The following is a 21395-nucleotide window of genomic DNA, read 5'->3' on the forward strand; positions in this document are numbered from 1 at the left end:
TCTAAAACATATTGGATTCCTGCAACCACAAATTTAGAAAACCAAAACGTATCTATGTCACATTGTATTTTTATTTCATTTTTTTTGTTTGTTTTTGCAAGGCAACAGGGTGAAGTGACTTGCCCAAGGCCACACAGCTAGGTAATTAAGTGTCTGAGGCTGGATTTGAACTCAGGTCCTCCTGACTCCAGGGCCGATACTCTATCCACTGCACCACCTAGCTGCCCCATCCCTATTATGTTTTAATCTGGTTGGGTCGGCCAGTGGAGTTATGTAGGGTGTACTCTAGCCTAACTTCTGCTCCAGTCAGAAGGAAGGAACCAGAGGAGTTACATGGGAAAGACTAATGTAATGGCAGGACAACAAGGAAGGAATGGTTTGGGAGCCACATTGATGGCATCACAGATCCATCAAAGGATTGAAGTAATCCTGCCCAAGACTTTTCCATTCTTGTGGTATCTCCCCATTGTAGAAATATCTTAGGAGCCATACCTTTCAGTTTTAGTAATGACAGTGTTACCACTGTGTATCCTTGGCCTGAGTACCAACTTAATTCCTTCAAATTGAGAACTGAGGCATCAGGAACCTAATGTGATGGGTCTACTGTGAGGGAAATAAATCACTAAGGCAATGCTGTATTTTGATTGTATTTGAATCATGAGTTATGATATAAGCACCAATCAATTCAATCATCTATCGTGAGCAGTATTGAGCTTGTATATTTTTATCCCCCATTTTTCCTCTCCCTTTTTTCTTCCTTTCCTTTTCCTTCTTTCATCTTTCCTCTCAATTTTTTTTAAGGATTGGGTCTTCCTATCTTACCCAAGGTAGAAATTCAGGGGCTACTCTTGGGCCCATCACTACTGATAAGATATGGAAGTTTTGAATTATTCTATTTCTGGGTAGGTTGATCAAGTTTCCCCTCTTTAGGCAACCTATCTTTATGATTGATTATAATAGTGATGGTGGCAGTTCCCTCAAGCTTAGGAAACCATTGACTCCAACCACCTCATTTCTTCATGATATCATGATATGATATCAAGGCTGGCCCACTATCTACTATTGGTAACCACTTTATAAAATGTTTTTAAGTCTAGAAATATGAACTTTTATCAGCTGTCAATTCCCTTCCCACCATGGAATATGCCAGTTACCCTGGAGTGTCTTGGTCATTTGTTTTTTTCATGTGTTTTGTTAAAGATTTCACCCAGTTTTATAAAGAAACTTTTCGAGAAATGCCTTTTCTCTTTTTTTTCATGTTTAAAATGAGAGGGTTGGGTATGGCCTCTGATGTCCTGACTCTACATTGGCTGGATTCCATTACCTCTAGAAACTCCTCCACACTTTTAAAACCCTCCACAACCTAGCTTCTTATCTGTTTGAGAGGCTTGCAATAACCACCCCTTCCAGGGAATATGCAATTGTCCTAATCACAGTGAGGTCCAAAATGCCTTGTGCAATGTTAGTAGTCCTAGCTGACTTCTTTCTTCAGGCTCTCTTTAGCCTGTCTCTCCCACCTCATTGTGGAAATGGGGATGGGGAACGGGAGGGCAACCTTCTCAGAAGCATATACCTGTCTTGGTTGGCATCTTCAACAATCAATTTCAACAAAACACACATGAAGGCTTTTGTATTACTGTAGGTATCATTTTTATAAAGTTCAAACAAAGTGTTGTCCTACATCATGGTATATTTACAGAAAAATTGGCTTCACACATTTTTTTAAAGGTATAAACTCATACATTCAATTCTGGCCAAAAAAGAAAAAAAAACAACCCCTAAATCCAAACCGAAACAAACCCCAAACAAATCAAATTCAGCCCAAATAATCAGACAACAGCAGAATTCCGTGCCCTGGCCCGTCTGATTCTCTTCCCAAGAACAATATATAAATAATTTCATCTTTCAATAATGAAAAAAGCATTAAGAATCACAATCTCTTGCAAGGGTCAGTGGTTTTGAAGAGGACTCAGGGGTGAGATGGTTCCTGACTAATGAAAGGCTGATCTAAGTGTGCCACCCGTGACTTCTTGGTGGTCTCTGATTGTCCTTCTGATTGGCCAGCGGAGTCAGAAATGGCACAAGCCTTCTTGATTCTTCTTCAGGACTTGCTCCAAACCTCAGAGCATTTCAGAATGAAAGGTTAGCTACTAAAGTGACTTTTCTCTTGCCTGTGGGCAGAGTGCAAAGTGTCTGAGCCTGCTGGTCAGTGGTGGGAGAAGGCCCGTGGATTTGGCTTTGAGTGAAGTAGCTTCCAGAAAAACCATCTCATCTGGCACTTCATGATGTCAGTTTGCACAGTGTGTGGGTTGTAATGCACTAGGTAATGATTCCCTGCTTACCGGAAAATAACACACTGCAGAAAAGATTGTCCTGGCAAAGGTGAACAGAACGACAAAGAACAGAGCAGCACCCAGATCCTTTAACTACTAACCCCCCCCCAGCTTCCCCTCCTCATTCCATGGAGCTTCCGGAGCCCTCCGTGTTATCTGGCATTGTCCGTGCCAAAGAGAAAATAATTGCCCTTCTACTTGCCTAGGCGGGAGAATGGGAAGATGAAAATGAAGTCCTGAAATGAAAGCTGTCCTGGCTATGGGCCCATGAGGCCTGGTTCCCCCCTCTCCTCACCACACAGCACCCCCTTTTTTTAAAGTCTGCTACATTACAACCCTGTAGAGACACACAGTCTTGATGGATTTTGCCCCTTCTGGTAACAAGCAAAATGTTTTCCTGTCAATCTGCATTTAAAAAGAAATATCCAACAAGCCATTATGGAAAGTGGAGAACCTAGAATGAAGGCAAGACAAAGCAGGAGAGTCAAAGTCCAGAAATCTGCTAAGATGGGGAAAGTGAGGCTGAAAAATGTTGGGTTTGTAAAAAAAAAAATGACTTTTTTGGAAAATAACTATTACAGACCTGCAGTTTTCAGTAATAATGGCTAAAGCGGGGGAGCAGGAGCTCCACCGCCAGGGAGATAGATGCATGCACTAATATAGGGGCATTGAGATTACTAAGTACTAGTTACAGAGAGAATCCCCAAAGAGTCACACAGAACATTCAGTGATACAGGAGGGAGAAAGAACATCTACAGTCATACATATCAGACATATTTCTTTAAAGTCTTTTCAGATTGGTCCAACTATTTTCATAAAACTTGGGGATTCGGGAGAAGTGGTGGCCAGCCAGGCATTCCATTTAGCTGAAAAGATTTTGGGGAAAGCCTTTTAAATCCTGGAGAAAAAAGGAAAGGAAGCTCCCCCCCCCCCCCACCAAGTGGTTCTGAGGTTAGCCCGGCAGTCAGAGAGAGAAGTCAGGATGAGGGGAAAAACCCATCCAGATCAGAGAAGTGACTGGACTAGAGGCTCTGGCATCCCAGCTTAGGAGACTGGTGGGCTGGGGTGGGCGTGATGGTGGTGGTGGTGGGGGGTATTTTTGGCCTTTACACTCATCAAATAGAAAATGCAGCTTTTGGCATGGGGGGAAAACTGGTCTCAAAAGAACCAATAATTCTCCTAATATGGGAAGAAGAGACTAGCAAGATCAAAGGGGATGTCTGGGAGTCCTTGTAGGCAGCTCCGCTCCCCAGCCTCTCATTACATCCCAGGGCCTTTCCTTCTCATGGCTATTTCCTTTCTCAGTTGATTCGGACATGTGCCTGGTACTTCTATTCAACCTTAGTAAATTCTCACGGGGCAAATTCGTCTGCTAATACTCAGGAAGAATTTCTGTTCAGCTAAAGAGTGAACACCGGACAGTGAAAGCCCAGAAAGACGAATGATCGATGGTCCCTGTGTCTCTGTTGGAGTGCTCATAAACTAATGCGACTGGGTCTCCCCCAAATTCAGATGCTTTCCAAATTCAGTTGGTAAAATTGTCTGAGAAACCGAATTTTGGTTAGGGTCACCTTGGGGGGTGTACCGCAGTATGGAAGAAATGAGGTGGTTGGAGTCATTGGCTCCTAAGCTTGAGGGAACTGCCACCATCACTATTAAAACCAAAAATACGTCAGAGTGGCATCTCCTGGCACCGAATCATTAAAATATATCAGACAACTGAGATGGATAGAGAACAGACAGCAACAGTCGGGTAAAGGGCCATTGGGGATGCCTCTGCTCGACCCATGACCACAGAGAAGAGCCGGAGTCTGAAGGCCCGTCTGTCTGGCTCTCATGGAGCTGGCTGTGCCCTTTGATTTCTTGCTGAGGGTCTGTGAGTCTATAGGATTCTCCAAGGCAGGAAATCAGAAAGTCAACATACTGAGTTTCTCTTCTCTGCCCGGCCAGCTCAGGGTAAGTGCCCCCCTCCTGGCTTCATGGTGAAGAGAGGAGAAAAGAATGATGGGCTTCTGCCGAGCCTCGCTCTCCCAGCTCTGAGCTGGAGCCAGGTGAGGCTGGGGCAATCCCAGGTGAGGATGCTTTCTTACCCTGCCCTCTCTTCCTCCCACTCCAGCTTGCCCAGTAGAGGGCAGTGGATGGACACTTATTGAAATGCAGAGGGAGGGTTGCTGGGGGGGGGTACCTTCCCTTCCCCCATCTGCCTCCTGTCATTTCCTCACACCTTCCTGCCAGGTTTCCTGTAAACCACACTTTATTTTCTATGATGATCATGAGAGATGGAATCCTCCTCGGTTAGACACGGGGCTCTCCTCAGCTCCCTAGCACCGTGAGGCCTGTCCAGGTACAATAGCAGCTTGGGGTCTACAGTCCACCCGCCCCCTCCGGATAGAGGGCCCAGGGATCAGCCTGGGATACGTTCCTATCAGACGAGCTTCCGCCCTCGCCAGTGCCCCACATTTCAGCAACAGGTGTGGGAGTTCCAGGGTAGGCTAAGCCCTGCCATCCCTGGGCAATAGTGGGGCGTGCACTGGCTGTCAGTCTCTCCCAAGAGTAAACACTGAAAACGCCCCAAATGTAAACCTGGTCTAGCCTCAAGTATGAGCAGGGTCATTGGCCTCATTGCTGATGGGCATCCCAGATGAGCTTTGGTTGCTGTCCAGATCACCTCCCCTTTCCTCGCAATGAGCCAGACGGTGATCCGGATGGCAATTCCTCCAGTCTCCCTCCCTGTCCACACCTGGCTGAGGTATGCACCTGGCTCACCTTCCCAGGACAGGGCCAGGGCCTGTCTCACGCAGCCCCCCCCCCCCCCCCCGGAACACCTTTGATGAAGAAGCAAAACAGTATAGGACGTCATTGTACTTGGGAAGAGGAAAGGAGTGTTTCCAAAGACAGTGATCAGCCCCCATTGATTTGGTCCCCGAGGTATCCTGACAGCCAAGCCCTGGAGAACACATCACGGGTGGCAGAGCAGATGGAGGTCAGGAGCAAATGGGAGGCCTTTGCTTTTGTCTTGACTCCTGACAAAGCTTCTTTTGCTTCTTCTTACTGACCAGATGGAATGATTCCTGTAGGTTTGGGGGTCTGGAGTTTCCCAGAAGTCCAGGCATGGGGGGGGGAGCAGGGTGATAAAGGGAGGGAGGGGCAAAACAACATCCAAACAAAACCAAAGGTACAAGATGGATGAGGCTGTGGGCAGAGGGCCAGGCAGGCTCAGCTCTCAGCCTTCTGCGCAGCTGATGATAGCCTTTGCACAAGGTGGTTCTCCTTCCTTTCTGAGTCCGTCATCCCTGGCTCACCAGAATTCAAATATGCTTCTGCAATGCAAACACATGAGATCTGGTAAATAAGAGTTTATTATTATCATCATCATCATCATCATCATCATCATCATCAATTTCTACCCCTATTTTTAATTATTATCTGGGTAGGTAGTGGCAAGGGAATCCTGAAAGGTTTCTTAAGGCACAGAAGGTTTTGTGCTGGCAGTGTGGGGGCACCTCAGCTAGGCAGCCATGCTGCTTCACTAACCAAGACACCAACAAACGTTTATTAAATAATGCCTATGGTATACCAGGCGATCCCCACACAGAAAATTAGGCTGTCCCAATTCTCAAGGAGCTGATAGTTTATTTCAAGGGCAATCTAGAGGGAGTGATCTTCTCAGAATGTGAAAAATCCCCAGCCCCTGTGGGATCATTTTCTGCTGTGAGTCAAAGGATAAGCGTAAAGAAGCAGAAGTTCTTAACCTGGGGTCATCTGACACCTTGAGTTCAGGGGGGTTTGATGATTTTGGGGTGGGAAAAATGTTATCTTTATTTTAATATAAGTGGTTTCTTTTGGGAAAAAAAATTATATTTATACATTTAAATCCATTATTCTGAGGACTGGCAGGTTTTGCAAGACTCCCAAAGAGGTCCATAACATACAAAAAGATTAACAGCTCCAGTATAAAGGAGCTACCATTAATGAATGGCATTTGGGGAGTTTGCCCCTTCTAGCTGCCAGGCTGGAAAGGCTCAGGGTTTCCTCTCTGCTGGGTGGCAGGTGGGCCTTCAGGTGGGAGGGTGGATATAGGAGGGCCTGGTTTCTGAAGGATGTGTGGTATATGACCTTGGGCCAGTCCTTTGCCAGAGAACATGAATGAGGGAATAAGTATTGAGAAAGAATGTGCCAGATACTCCATCTATCAAGTGGGGGCATTTTCCCTGGCCGTCCCCCATGCTTGAGATGTTCTCCCTTCTCATGGACTCATTGATACCTCTTGGCTTCCTAGAAGTCCTAACTCAAATTCCATTTCTCTACAGGAAAACTTTCCCTATGTCTCTTTAATTCTAGAGCACAGGACAGTTGTGACATTGACCTTGGAGGCAGGAGGACCAGAGTTCAAATCCAGTCTCAGATATTTGACTCTTACTAGTTGTGTGACTTTAGGCAAGTCACTCAATATTGATCACCTCCTATCTAGGGCCATCCCCCATCAGCCTGATTCCTATCTGGCCACTGGACTCTGATGACTCTGGAAGGGAAAGTGAGGCTGGTGACAGCACAGACCCCTCTCACTCAAATTCATTTCATGTACTTGTCATAGTACCACCTCCCTGATGTCATGGTCCTCTTTGAGAAAAAAAGGACAAAATATCGTCATCATCATCATCATCATTATCTTTCTAATGTCTCATTTCTCTGAATTATTTCCAACTTACCCAGTCTATAGATCATTTGCAGTCATTTGTTGGTTGTCTCTTCCATTAGACTGGAAACCCCCTGAGGGCAGGGACTGTCTTTGGCTTCTATTTGTATCCTCAGGGTTTAGCCCAGGGTCTGGAACTTCATAAATCCTTACTAACTGACTGACTTTTCTGAGTGTCTATAAGGCAATCACCACGCAGTTATGTTTCCCATATACCCGGCTACATCCATACATGGTGTTTCTCCTTGCTAGAATGTAAACTCCTAGAAAGCAGGAGTTTTTTAAATTCAAAATGCCCAACACAACAGCCTGGTAGGCAAAGCAAACCTTGGGAGACTCAGATTCAAATCCTGCCTCTAACCAATCCTGGATGTATGATCCTAGGCAAGTCATTGAACCTGAGTCCTCCTGTCTTACTTCAGACTGTATGCTGAGAAAAGAATGGCTCTGCTTTGGAGGAGGGAGTTTCCTCAAATGGGAGATGTTTAATAAATATTTGTCAATTGATTTGTCAAATGAGGGGGGTTAGTTCAAATAATTATTTTTTAGTGCTAAATTTCTAGGATTCAACATAAAGACAGGACTAAATTTCTAACCTGTTTGAGTTAGCATATACATTTGATCTGATAATATGATACAATCAAATTCAAGAAATGCATTTTAAGCAAATATCATATGCAAGGGCTTTGGTGATACATTTTTTTTGTTTAGTTATTTTTTTTTTTGTAAGGCAATAGGGTTAAGTGACTAGCCTACGATCACACAGCTAGGTAATTATTAAGAATCTGAGGCCGGATTTGAACTCAGGTCCTCCTGACTCCAGGGCCAGTGCTCTATCCACTGTGCCACCTGGCTGCCCTGATAATGGGTTTTTTTATGACTTTCTTTCCCTTTTTGAGTTTATATTTTACTGAAAAGTTCCTTCTGACTCTTTTCTTCATGAAACACGGTAGCACTTATAGATGGCAGCATTGCTCTCCAAAAGAGATCTGCCAATGAGCGGACTTCTGAGTCTAAAGTGTGTTAGTGTGTCTGTGTAATAACAAAGTGTAGACACAGTGAGGTATAGGAGATAGAAAAATGATCCAGACGTCAGTAAGACTGGCTTTGAATCCTGCCTCTGATCCTTTTCAGCTCTGTGACTTTAAACAAACCACTCTTCCCCCTCTGAATAATGATGGACTTGGGCTCGATGAACTCAAACGTCCTAACCAACTGTAAATCTAGGATCCCAACATCTCTCTTTGAGGTCAGAGACCTTACCTAAGTAAGACATGTGATTTGGTTGGCACTTAAGCACTTTAGTGATTATAACTTTTGGCTGTTCCATCCCATTGTGACCCTTCTCCCTCTATACATGTTGTCACCTCTTATTTTAACATATAGTGGGAGATCAAGAATACTTTTTCATTTATTCATTCTTTCTTTCAACATAATAGCAGGTTTTAACATGATGTCTTAAGGCGGGGGGGCACACTGGTCTGGCGCTGTCGCCAGGCTAGACTCGAAATTCAATAGATTTGAGTTTTTAAGGAGTGAATTAACTAAATGTTTGACCACATATAGAGGTTTGGAATGATGTTATAAATGTCCAAATGGTCCTTGGCAGAAAAAGGTTCTCCACCCCAGTCTTAAGGATTCCAAAGAACCCTTATATACTTTATCTTACTATAGGCATTGTCTCATTTGTATATTGTTATATACATTCTCACTTGATCACCCTATGAGGTAGACAACCCAGATGCTATCATCTAGGGGCAGCGAGGTGGCAAGGTGCTTAGGAGAAGACCTGAGTTCACATTTAGCCTCAGATTAATGTGCCACTTAATGTCTTTTGCCCCAGTTTCCCCAACCATAAAATGGGTTTGTTTGGTGGGATTTGTTTGTTTTTTTTCCCTGAGGCAATGGGATTAAGTGACTTGCCCAAGGTCACACAACTAGTAAGTATCAAGTGTCTGAGGTCAGATTTGAACTCAAGTTCTCCTGACTCCAGGGTTGGTGCTCTATCTACTGTATCATCTAGCTGCCTTTTGAAATTTTTTTTCTTTATGGTTAAATGGATTTGTTGTGAAGATCTAATGAGATAATAGGTACAAAGAGCTTAACAGAATGTCTGCTGCTTAGTATGAACTTCCTTCCTTCCTTATTGTCCACATTTTGCAGGTGGTAAGAAATGGGGATTCAGACAGAAGACATTAGTTCGCCCAAGGTCACTTAGCTGGTGTGGGAGGTGGAATTCAAACTCAAGCCTCTGCTGAGGCACATCCACCGCCCAACCTGTTGCACCCTGCTTCCTGTCTGGGCCTTACCTGTGTTATTATTTTTATGAACCTGGTCACCATCTATACCTGCAGGATGAAGAAGACTGGAAGGCACCCAGTCACTTTTCTCAGAAACCAATTTCTTGACTAACCTGAAATGACAAAAAGAAATTCAGGGAAATCAGTTAGTTAATTTTTTCTAATGTATTCACCCTCTTCCTTATTCCCCCTTTGTGTCTCCACACTCACCATTGTCCATTTTCTCCCTCCTGTACAAATTGCACCAAGTCACCATCCTCCAGGGTGAGAGAATCCGGGGAGCAGGTTTCATAACTACCCTCTACTCGGAAAAGGCCTGACACCTGGAAGGAAAGGGAACAGTTCATCTCATCCATGCAAAATAGGACCCTGAGTGGCTCAGAGGTAGATGTGAATGGAAATCCAATCAATAGGTCACTTAATGAGGAAGAGGAACAAGATGATGAGAAAGGGAAGAATCTCATTCTATGGGAATCTTGAGCTCTGGGTCCAGGTGACTGGACACAAGCTCTGGCCTCTTGCTAAAGGGTCCTAAGTCTTACACTCTTTAATTCTATATTTCTGATAAAAAATTGAGTTTCTCAACCCCTAATTGGGGTTTAAGTCTGAATATTAGCCTCTGCCTTCCTCAAGATCTCTTTCCAGCTATAAATGGGAAGAGAAACTCTGTGAAATATAGCCTGATTCCCCTCTAACTGCATCTGCAAGTTGGGCTTTCACATTTGTGGCAAAAATAAGAGTAAAATCTATCAGGAGAAGGCAAGAAACTGGTCTGGTTATCTCTATCAGAAAGATAAAGACATTCTTATGACATTTTGGAAAGGGATAAATTCCAATATTTTATATGTCTAGATCATATCTGATAATAACATAAACTATCAAATCAAAGGAGGAGACAGTAGTCCTGTTGCTAAATGGATCTGTGTCAGTTCTGACATAGAATAGAACTTATGGGTTAGAGGATCATAAAGTAATCAATGACACCTTCATGTACCAATATATAGCCTGATTGGTTGGCTGTCTAAATTTTTAATGACTCTTTGTGAGATTTCTTTTCCCCCAGAGAGACTTTTCCCTTATTAAACTCTTGGTTGATAGCTTTCATGATGTCATCCACCCATGGGTAAGATCTTAAAAGAATAAAAACTTCATGGATAAACTAACTTTTTGTTATTTCATTTTTAGCCTAAGAAAATTAATATGGTTAACAAGGGACATACACGACTGTCAGGATCTAGTGGGTTCCTGTATATTCTGTGATTGGAAAGATCAAAGCTGAGTGATCAAGCACGGAGGAGCTGCCTGACAAATTTTATATAAGAGTTATTAAAATAGGGGCAGCTAGGTGACGCAATGGATGGAGCACCAGCCCTGGAGTCAGGAAGACCTGAGTTCAAATCCAGCCTCAGACACTTGACCCTAACTAGCTGTGTGACCCTAGGCAAGTCACTTAACCCTGACTGTCTTGCCAAAAAAAAACCTATTAAAACACAAGATAAAAAAAAAATCTCTTTTAGAGATAACTTCTGTTAGGTAACACCATTGTCAGTTCTCCCTTGGATCTCCAATAAGGGGAAGGAATAGATTTCTCCCCCCACACACACACAACAGCACCTCTTTGTGACTTCATAAGCATGACAACAATATGCTGAGGTGAGTTTGAGACTGAATATCAACATCCCAGCCTGACCAGTTCAGATCATCAGTTGTGAGAAAGGGACTGCCCTGACAACACCTTTTTTTTCTATCTACAAACGGTTCCCCCTTTCCCTCTCACTCCCGGGAGATTGTCCATAAAGTTCAGCAAGGACAGGGACCTCTTTGTATTTCCAACCCAGCCCAGTGCCTATCACAAAATGGCTAATGAATGCTTGCTGAATGAATGAATGAATGAACTAAATGAACTAAATGAACTAAACTTTGTACCTGTTCAGGTACAAATAATACAATAAAAGCATTTATTGAATGCTTGGGTACTATGATATACAAAGAAAGGTGGTGTGCACCCCCATGTCCCACCCTTAATGAACTCACCTTCAAAAGAGGGGATAATGTGTAAATTGATCAGGTATATGGTGAAGTTTTGTTGTTTGTCCTTCATTCTCAAAGAAGACTATGGTATCAGGGAGGTGATGTCATGACAAGCAAGTGAACTGGATTTGGAGGTGAGGGGGCCGTGCTAAGTTACCAGCCTCACTTTCTTCTCTAGAGCCATCTGGGTCTAGTGACCAGATATGAATCAGGATGACAGGAGATGATCCTGGATGTGAGGTAGCCAAAGGTAAGTGACTTGTCCAAGGTCACACAGCTAAGTGAGCTCCTATTTGAACTCTGGTCCTTCTGACCCACCACCTAGTGGGAAGCTGGGGGGGAGGGAGTAAGGGGAGGCACTAACAGATTTGTGGAGACTGGGAAAGGTTTCCTATCAAGGGTAGAATTTGAGCTGAGTTTTTGAATGCAGCCAGGAAAAAGCGAGAAAGAAAGCTTTCCAGGCATGGGGGGATAGGAAATGAAGTTTTGTGTGGAGACCACCCAGGGCCAATGTGGTTGGCTCCTAGAGGGTGTGGAGGTGAGCCAAGTGGAGGATGGTCCCTTCTACTCTGAGCCCACCATGCCAGCACCCTGGATTTGTCTCTAAAGATGCTGCCTATGTTGCATAAATACAGGGGATTAATGACTTAGAAGAGAATTTGTTATTTGATTCTGGGGACAATAGGGAACCACTGGGGTTTATAGAGTGGGGAGGGAACATAACTACTCGTGCTTTAGGAAAATCACATTTAGAGTTGTGCTGAGGACCAAGTAGGTCATCATTGCTATGGAGGGGTGTGTGTGTGTGTATGTGTGTGTGTGTGTGTGTGTGTGTGTAAGAAAGGGAAAGACAATAGATAATGGGAGGGGACATTCTGCCATCCTCTAACCCCTCTCCCTTCCCTATATTCTATCCTCTGAGGGTCTGGGAAGGCTGAAGGCATTCCTCCTCCATCTATTGGGGTAGATGAAACAGTAGTCAAGTGACTTGCCAGGGGACAGAGCGTCATCCTATATGGTTAATACATAGGATGTAAGATTTTCCATGGTAAGGCCTTATAATTTAGCTACAGAGAATTACTGACCTTCAATTTTCCTCTGTTATACAGAGCATCACTGCCCCAATTCACCCCTGATGTACAGGGAGGGGAGACGAGCAGGATTGTTCTCATGCACATATATAAAACAGCTTGAGTATTTAAAAGAACTGCTGAATGTCTTTGATTGGTCCTGGCCAGCCTCTCAAGAGGACTTGATGGACATTGCCTATCTCTTCAGGAACTAGCCATTCCTGAATGCAAACACCATCATTCTTGGAGTTCAGGGAGGGGTGGCTCCCTCCTTGGACAACCTGGAAAATTTGGTTTTATTCCACAAAAAATTGGCAAGAAGTCTTCTTTGTTCTCAAGCTATATAAGATCTAATTAAACCCCAGCTTAATAGAGTCTCACCCATGGAGAGGATGCTCTGCCTGGGGCTTTCCAGATCAGGACTCTGAAAGCTGTAACCTGGGACTCCCCAGTCGCTGTTGATTCAGATGTTGAAGCTCCCCCGATTGGTGATGTTTTCTCTTAATATCTATGTTTATGTAGGTTTTACTCTTCTTTTTATTACATTGGGACTTATTGGTTACTTTTTCTATAAAACTGATTTATTTCTACCTGCTTTATAATCACTTTATTAAATATACTTTTTAGTTTTGTTGGTGTGAAGCTGTCAGTTTGTAGGAGCGAATCAAAACCAAAACTCCTTCATCAAACACATCCCCACAGAGGAGCTTAGATGTCCTGAGACCCCGAATGGAGTTCTCTTTTCCTAGGCTGTCTCATCTATGGCATCCTGGAGGATAGGCAGATAGGCTAGGTAGGGGTAATTCTGACATTTGTACCCCACTGGGCAGTGATGATACAATGGGCATTCCTACCTGGGTAACCTCGGACAAGGAAATCCCCCTCCTCTCTTGGCCCCCAAATTTAATGGTTGTAGTGAGGAATGGAGATTCCTCTAGTTCTAAGAGTCTATGACCCAATGAACTGGAGACTGGAGAGGGATGTGTCGGAGGAGCTGGAACAGGATGGCATTCATGAATCAATGGTCGGATTCTTGGGAAGTCAACGCTGACAGGCGGGGCGGTTTCTAATGGAGGCGGCCCCTGCTTCCCTGACCCCTCAAAAAGTCCGGATCTTCTCTGGTCCACAATCCACTAGACATCAATCCTCTAGAGCTGTCCACCCCGATCATACCTTCATATCCCATTCATCACTGAATGGGATAAAGTCTGATATTTCTTCAGGAGAATATTGTAGATTAGAATAAGCTGAGCTATGGGTTATGACTCTTCTTCCCCTCCTCCTCTGACAAGCAATTCCTGGTATGTCGGGGGATATTACCATGACCGAAATATAAAGAGCAAACCGACCTTGCTCCTTATCTACTTAGTCCAGATGTCCATAAATCCCTCAGGGCCAGAGGAGAAACATGTTTTTCTTTGAATTATGTACTTTTCTTTAACTTAGCTTACATGCTTAGATTGTGAAGACCACATTCTTAACTAATGAGAATGGGTCAGCGGAGGGGGGGTCACGTTAGGAATCACATATATTGCTTCTGCTGCTTGTACCCTGCTGCCTCACTCTACTATATGGTTGAGTTGATGCCTACTTCTCAAGAATCAAGCAAAGACTGTTCTCATACCTTGAGAAATCTCTGAAATGTACTGGGTGAGGGTACATACCACACAATCACTAATCAGGAAAGGACTAAGACTAGTAATAGGGACCAATAGTCCTAGAGCTCTTGAAAATTTACAAAGCCCTTAGCAGATATTATCTCACAGGAGCCTCAAAATAGGCTGACTATACTGAGTCTGGCAGTGCCCTCTCCACTCCCTTCTCTCCACCTCATTTTTTTAAAACAGGTGAGCAAACTAAGGCATAAGGAGAATGAAGTGACATTGCCCAGGATCACACAGTAAGTATCAGAAGTAGGATTTGAACTCAGGTCTTCCTGATTCCATGGCCCAGCACTGCAAAGAGATCATAAGTCTTCCCCTCAATTTTGTCTGGTTTCTGAGACAAGGAGGATAAACAGGGCCTATTAAACTCTTGTTTAAGTGCCTATTTACACAAGAGGAGAGAGGTAGATATTCACAGAGATGCAGAGAGGAGATGAAAAGAAGAAGGGAAGGCAGGTAGAGAAGGAGGAAGAAGGGGAAGAAAAAAGGAAGAAAGGAAAGGAAAGGAAGAAAAGAGTGGAAGGGAAGAGAAAGGAGGAAGGGAAGAAAGGATGGTGGGAGGGAGGGAAGGAGGAAAAAAGGAAAGAGATATGAAGGAAGAAAATAAGGAAATTAGAAGGAAGGAATAGGGGGGAGGATAGATGATGAAGAAAATAAAAGAAAGAAAGAGCAAAATCTTACATTATGGGCACTGGTGTCTTCTTCCATGTCTGAAGAGTTAGAAAGTTCATCTGTACTGGAAGGAATGACTTCAAAATCCTCAAAAGTATCCAGAGAGGGAAGTTGCCTGCCAGGCCAGCCTTGGCAAAGGAAAGCAAAGGGAAGAATTAAGGCAGAATGCTTGCCATGGGTCACCCAGAAGCATCCACAAGCTCCAGTTCCTACTACTAAAGATAACATGCTGGCGAAAGGGGGTACAATATTAGTTCTTTTTTTCTAGGAGCCAATTTCTGTCACAATCTGGAACATCAAAAAGAAGCTGGACCAAATCATAACTAGCTCATGCACTCTTCTTTTCTCTCTCCATCCTTTTCTGTCTGATTCTATCTCTCTCTCTGTCTTTGTCTGACATTCTATCTGTCTCTCTCCACCCAGAACTTAAGAGAGGTAGAGCATATCACTATACAATGGGCTGTAGTGGGCAGAGAAGGCTTCATCCAGGGAATGGGGCTTGAATTGTTTATAAAGAATAAGGACAGGGCAGCTAGGTGGTGCAGAGGATAGCGCACTAGCCCTGGAATCAGGAGGACCTGAGTTCAAATCTGAACTCAGACACTTAATTGCCTAGCTGTGTGATCTTGGGCAAGTCACTTATCCTATTACCTCAAATAAAATTAAAAAAAAGAATGAGGAGAGATGAGATGAGAAAGGAGGAACACACCATCTCTTCTCTTTCTCTGAATCTCCACTCCCATAGGGAGGTATTCTCAGAGACCTCTCTGTAGCTCATTTGACTCTCTTTTCCTCTAGATTCTTTAATTTTAAAATTTTTTTGGTTTTTGCCAGGCAATGGGTGACTTGGGTGACTTGCCCAAGGTCATATAGCTAGGTATTTATAAAGTGTTTAAGTTCACATTTGAACTCAGGTCCTCCTGACTCCAGGGCTGGTGCTCTATCCACCTAGCTGCCCCTTCTCTAGATTTTTGCAACACCCATCTCTCCTGCTTGTCTTCTTATCCTCTTTAACTGTTCTTTCTCTATTTCCTTTGCTCCTATTTTCCTTCTTTTCCAAACCAAAAGCTCCTCAGAAGCTTCTCTCAAGGTTCTGTCTTGGCCTCCTTCTCTTCTTCCTCTTACTACATTTGGAAATTTCATCAGTTCCCATGAATTTAATTACCAGCTCTTTGCTGACAGTTCTAAAATCTATCTATCCTGCCCCCAATTTTTCTTGTTATTAAGACTAACTCTTGGTGACCCTGATTTTTCTTGGGAAAAGACACTGGAGTGGTTTGCTATTTCCTTCTCCAGCTCATTTTTTTTGGGGGGGGGGTTAGGTTTTTGCAAGGCAAATGGGGTTAAGTGGCTTGCCCAAGGCCACACAGCTAGGTCATTATTAAGTGTCTGAGACAGGATTTGAACCCAGGTCCTCCTGACTCCAGGGCCGGTGCTCTATCCACTGCGCCACCTAGCTGCCCCTCCAGCTCATTTTACAGGTGAAAAAAAGGTAAGGTAAATAGGGTCAAGTGACCTGCTCAGGATCACACATCTAGTAGGTGTCTGAGGCTAGATTTGAACTCAGGATAATGAGTTGGCCTGACCCTTAGCCCTATGGTGCCACCTAGTTGCCCCAGTTGTGGCACAGTAAATAACAGATTCATATTAAGCTCTTAATAATGTTCGATACTGTAGTTAGTACTAAATAGAACTAGAAATTTCAGCCTGTTTTTGCCCTCAAGTAGTTTGCACTCTACTGGATACAACATGCTCCCAGCCAGTAAAGAGAAAACAACAATGAGTACCAGGCTTGATCTGAGCGGGGGTGGGGGGTGCAATGACTATGGGGGAAATCAAGGCAGGCCTCCTGAAGGATACGGCATTTGAGCTAGGCCTTGAAGGGTGCTTCAAGACTCACAGGTGAGGAAGTAGTTCATTAAAAAACGGGAGAGATGGAATATTGTGTAATCCAATTTGACTGGAGTGTGTAAAGAGGAGTCATCAGCCTGGATGGATAGGCTAGAGACAGACTGTTAAGGACTTTAAATGTCAAACAAAGGTATTTGTATGATCCTGGATGCAATAGGGAGCCATTGAAACTTCCTGAGATGAGGAACGACATGGAGAGATTATTTTGGTGGCTGCTTAGAAATAGGGAGACCATTATAGATGATAAGTGCAATGGAAGAGGTGATGTGGACCTGAGTTATCCGCCTAGATCTCTTCAATGCTCAGTGCAAGAACCTATCCTTCCAGAGGCTTGGCTAGTTCCCTCCACCTCAGAATTGCTTATTTTGGATAGATTTTGCATGTACCTGTTAATATGCTATATCCTCCTAGCAGAATACGAACCTCTTGGGGGCAAGGACCTTCTCTTTTGTAGCTTTATTCCCCTATCTACAGCATAGTATAAAGGGGCTAGTGGTGCTAATAGGTGGAGTTTAATAAATGCTTACTGATTGACTGAGAAAAAAAAGAATGGATACTGAGGGATCAAGAAGGTGGAAACAGTAAGACTTGACAACTGATGGAGTATGGGAATGAGAATGAAAAGCCAAGGATAATAACCATGTTTTTACATGAGTAATGGGAAGCATGATGCTACCCTTGATGGGACACAGGGAGGAGGAAGAGGAAAGATAATGAGTCCAATTTTGTACACAATGAGTCTGACAAGCCACTGGGGTAGCCAGGTGGCAAAAGTACAGCAGGTTTAAGTGGTGATGTGAGGACGAATCCATGGGAAAGGGATGAGGGCTGGGTGGATCTGGATGATATCTATACTGAAAAAGTGGTTGAGTCCATTATGAGCTCACTGAGAGAAAGAGGATAGAGAGGGAGAGGAGAGAGGACCTCTTACCTGTCTGGGAGGCAGATCTGGGGACTGTTCTGGTGGTGGGTCTGCCACTACATTTAGCCTGGGCCAGGATGGAATTCTCAAAAGCATCTGAGACAGGAAGCAGACTTTATTTGTAATGGAAATCCTTCAGGAAAAAAAAAGAAAAGAAAAGAAAAAGAAACAAGCCCCCAGACAAACCAAATACAAATTCAGAAGTCCCTGTGAAAAGTTAACTTTGACACACCAACTTTTAAAGCTGAGCAGGTGTCCTTGGAAGGTGGATTGGAAGCTCTATGGTCCCTCCCAACTTCCAGACACATGCCGAAAACAATGCAGAGTCTTTCGAGCTCTGGGGTATTCACAGGCAGAACAAACCCAAAGAGTGATGGTGCAGAAACAAGGGCAGGTGGAAGGTGGTAACCAGTGACCTCAAAACACACAACCATCAAAAATGAAGCAGTGCTGTTTCTCTGACCTGTTTTCATTAGCCAAAGCTACATTATTTTACAAGGTTTGAGTATTTTGAATTGAGATCCTAACAATCTAGGATGCACGAGGTACCCACACCCACATGTGAAACAGAAGTAAGTGAGCCCCCTTCAGTAAACTGAAATGAGACCAATCAGGAAAAACTTTTTAAGTAGCTCTATTTGGGGGGGAATCACAGCAAAAAGGGTTAGTACTGTGCTTTGGTTTTGCCTATTCCCATTTCTGTCCGCCAGATGGCGCAATGGAGCCATTTAAACCATCTGACCAGCACCATGCCCCAGTCCTTGTCTCCTGCATAAGCTTCAGGCCGGGGAGTTGGCTCATATCCCATTAGAGTTTGAGCTCATTGAGGGCAGGGTCTTTAGTCTTTTTGGGGTTTTTTTTAGCCTTTCTTGGTCTCCCAAGCACTTAGCATTTGACTCATTCTCAGGACAGTTATACTTTGGAGACAAGAGTATCCAAAAGAGCAGAAGAATGGTGAGTTGGCAAGCTCCTCACCTTGGCTTGAGAGAACCCCCCAAACAAGCTGATGCCCAGTGGGCACTCTCCCTCTCCTCATGGTGTAAGGGATCAATGTGACTCTTGTGGGAGGGATGGGGGTTTGGTGAAGGGAGACCAAGGGAGGTCAGGATGACTCTTTGTACATGGGAGATTAAGGAGGGTGGTGCACCCTGAATGCTTCATCTCCCAAACTGCAATGCTTTGGGGAATTAGGACCATCCATTCAACCTTTGCCTCCTTCCAACCTTGCCTCCCTCCACACTCTCCACTCCAGTCAAATTCCTATAATTAAAGAAGGAGATGGCATGGTTCTATAGTCTTATTGGAAGGGAGAACAACGGCCAGTTCATGAGAATGCCAGAAGGGCAACTCTTAAGGTTGACCAGTTTGATGGTCAGGTGAAATAATGAGAGAAACATCAGGAATCCAGCATAAATCCTGTGACCCCTTTCTCCTCCCTCCCCGTCATTTGAATAGAGCAGGCGTGGTCACTGGACCAGAGATTTCACAAGACTGGTGCCTAAGGAGAGAAGGGTCATGGCACATGCAAGTGAGGGGAGATTCATGCTGAATGTAACCATGCATGTACCTTCAAACCCAAGGGGTGTTGGGTCGCTCTTTATTTCATGTCTCTTGACTTTAACCGCAGGACCCAGAGGACCTATATGAAGTTCAAGGATGCAAAAGAGTTTCAGAACAAGAGGATGCCTGTATTTACAGTTCTGTCTTCCTTTTCACAGAGGCAGCTGGCCTGTTCGAGGGGAGAGGCATCCCTGGAATGGAGGCTTCAGAAGCCAAGCATTCTGCCCCACCAGGGCGAGCATTAGAAACCAAATCTCCGGACTTTGTGGTTCCTCTTCTGGCTTTCTGACGGATCCCTCTCTGCTTAGATCGTCATCCATCTCCTACTTCCTAGCCAGGGGCCTCTCTTTGTCATATTCACATGAATTCCCATTACTTGATGTTCTTACAGCTTAATCTATTTTTGCCTCCCCCTGACCTTGGCATCCCATGCCCACTTCCACATCATGATAAAGCCCTTCCCTCCTGCTCAGAATACACCCCTCCTCACTTCTACCAGCAGGTCATTTTTAACCATTACAATTTCTTTCAGCTCCAGGAGGAGCATCTTTTTGGACCAGAAACCTTGAACTGATGTAAAGCGTCTGGTTATTTCCTTAATTGGGACCTGATTTGCTTTCTTTTCTTTTTAATCGGTGAGGCTTGCTGAGGGTCGCACAACTAACTAATCAAGTGTCTGAGGCTGGATTTGAACTCAGGACTCTGACTTCAGGTCCTGCTCTACCCACAGTGCCACCTAGCTGGTGTCACATGGTAGGCACTTAAATGCTTGTTGCCTCTCTTTGAGGGTGTCTACTGGCCTGAGGGAAAGAAACTCAGGTCCATGGTGGTGATGGGACATGTCCAAAGTCACATGTGTCCAAAGTCACACGTGTCAGGTCTTAGCTCTAGACCTCTAGACCTCAGTGGGCATCAGATTCAGTCCAACCTCCAACATTTTACAGATGAGGAAACTGAGACCCAAGAAGGGGAATGGCTTGATCAAGATCATGTAAGCTTTAAGGAGGCAGAGCTGGGTGAGAACCTAGAGCTTCTGCCTTCAGGGTCAATGTTCTCTTAAATATGCTCCCTTTGCATCTGCTGAGAAGAGATGAGATCCAGTCCAAAGGTCTCCTGAGCTCCAGGGGCTGGGCACACGTCACCCTGTACCCAAGGTTCTTAATTTCAGAAGAGACTAGGAACTGGAGAGACTGTCAGTCAGCCAGAATTTAGTAAGAGCTCACTCTAGCCAGGCATAGGCTGAGGGATTCTCAGAGGAGGGTGGGACCTGAGCTTTGTCTTGGAAAAGGCTAAGGATTATATCAGAGTACTCACTGCACAGGGTGGAGGGAGGGAAGGGTAGGAGATAGAAAAACATGGAGTTTATAAAAAGACGAAAGCTGAAAACTATCTTTGCAGTGATTGAAAAAATAAAATAACATTAAAAAGAAAAAGTTAAAGATGCTAAATGGCAAAGGAGAGGAGGATGCAGTTCCAAAATGGGGGATCCAGAGGGGTCTACGGTAGGCTAGACCAGTCTGAGAAAGGTTGAAAATGCTAAAAAGAAGAATTTTTAGTTTACCCGGGGACATCAGGGAGGTGTTAAGGTTCTTGAGCTAGGGAGTATCACAGTCAAACCTGTCCTTGAGGAAGATTTGGGGACTGGAAGCAACACTTCGGAGAACAGTGTGTATCTAGGGCATTCGGGAATAGGTCATGATGCCCAAGGCAAGAGGAGAGTGAGGGCAGAGACTGATAGAACAAGTGCATAAGATGCTGTCTAGGGTTAGAATGCCTAGCCTTTGCCAATGCAGAGAGTTGGGACAGGTTTGTCCACCAGGCAATAAAGCTGTTTTGGCCCCAGCTTCCTATTCATGGTGAAAGGCCTCCATCTGGTAGAACCAGTCCTGGCTCTTTGAAGGTTTCCAAGAAAGTGATAAGTCCCTCATTCATCCATTCTTAGCAGGGTGGTTGGACCTCTCAGAGACTGCCACTGGATTTCTACCCACAAGTCTCTTTACCAATTACCCCCTTCTCTCCATCTTCCCACCTTTCAGGTCCCTTCTAGAATGTAAGCTCCTAGAGGGCAGGAAATGAGACTGAGAGTGCCTGGGACAGAAGCATTCAAAAAACCTGTCTCTTAGCAGGATGTCCAACACAGAGTTGGCTCAATGACATTCTATTTTCCTACCAATGAATCATCTTATCAAGATTTAGCTATCATTTATCTACATATCAGTCTATATCTACATATCAG

General features: G+C 44.3%; 1 protein-coding gene across 8 annotated transcripts in view; it reads right to left on the reverse strand.

Moving 5' to 3' along the window:
* Positions 1-1644: 1644 nt before the first annotated feature.
* The window catches only part of MCF2L2 (MCF.2 cell line derived transforming sequence-like 2), a 377565-nt gene continuing 357814 nt past the window's right edge, over positions 1645-21395 (reverse strand). For all 8 annotated transcript variants that reach the window (XM_074191036.1, XM_074191033.1, XM_074191034.1 and 5 more), the window contains 6 exons: positions 19167-19238; positions 17609-17695; positions 14776-14894; positions 9540-9652; positions 9339-9442; positions 1645-5653 (listed from right to left, as the gene is read on the reverse strand). In XM_074191036.1, the coding sequence (XP_074047137.1) occupies positions 5550-5653; positions 9339-9442; positions 9540-9652; positions 14776-14894; positions 17609-17695; positions 19167-19238 (599 nt within the window). In that variant the 3' untranslated portion in view covers positions 1645-5549. The remainder of the gene's footprint in view (positions 5654-9338; positions 9443-9539; positions 9653-14775; positions 14895-17608; positions 17696-19166; positions 19239-21395) is intronic.

The sequence above is a fragment of the Macrotis lagotis genome, chromosome 6 (assembly GCF_037893015.1).
Source record: "Macrotis lagotis isolate mMagLag1 chromosome 6, bilby.v1.9.chrom.fasta, whole genome shotgun sequence".
In the NCBI taxonomy this organism is placed as follows: domain Eukaryota; kingdom Metazoa; phylum Chordata; class Mammalia; order Peramelemorphia; family Peramelidae; genus Macrotis; species Macrotis lagotis.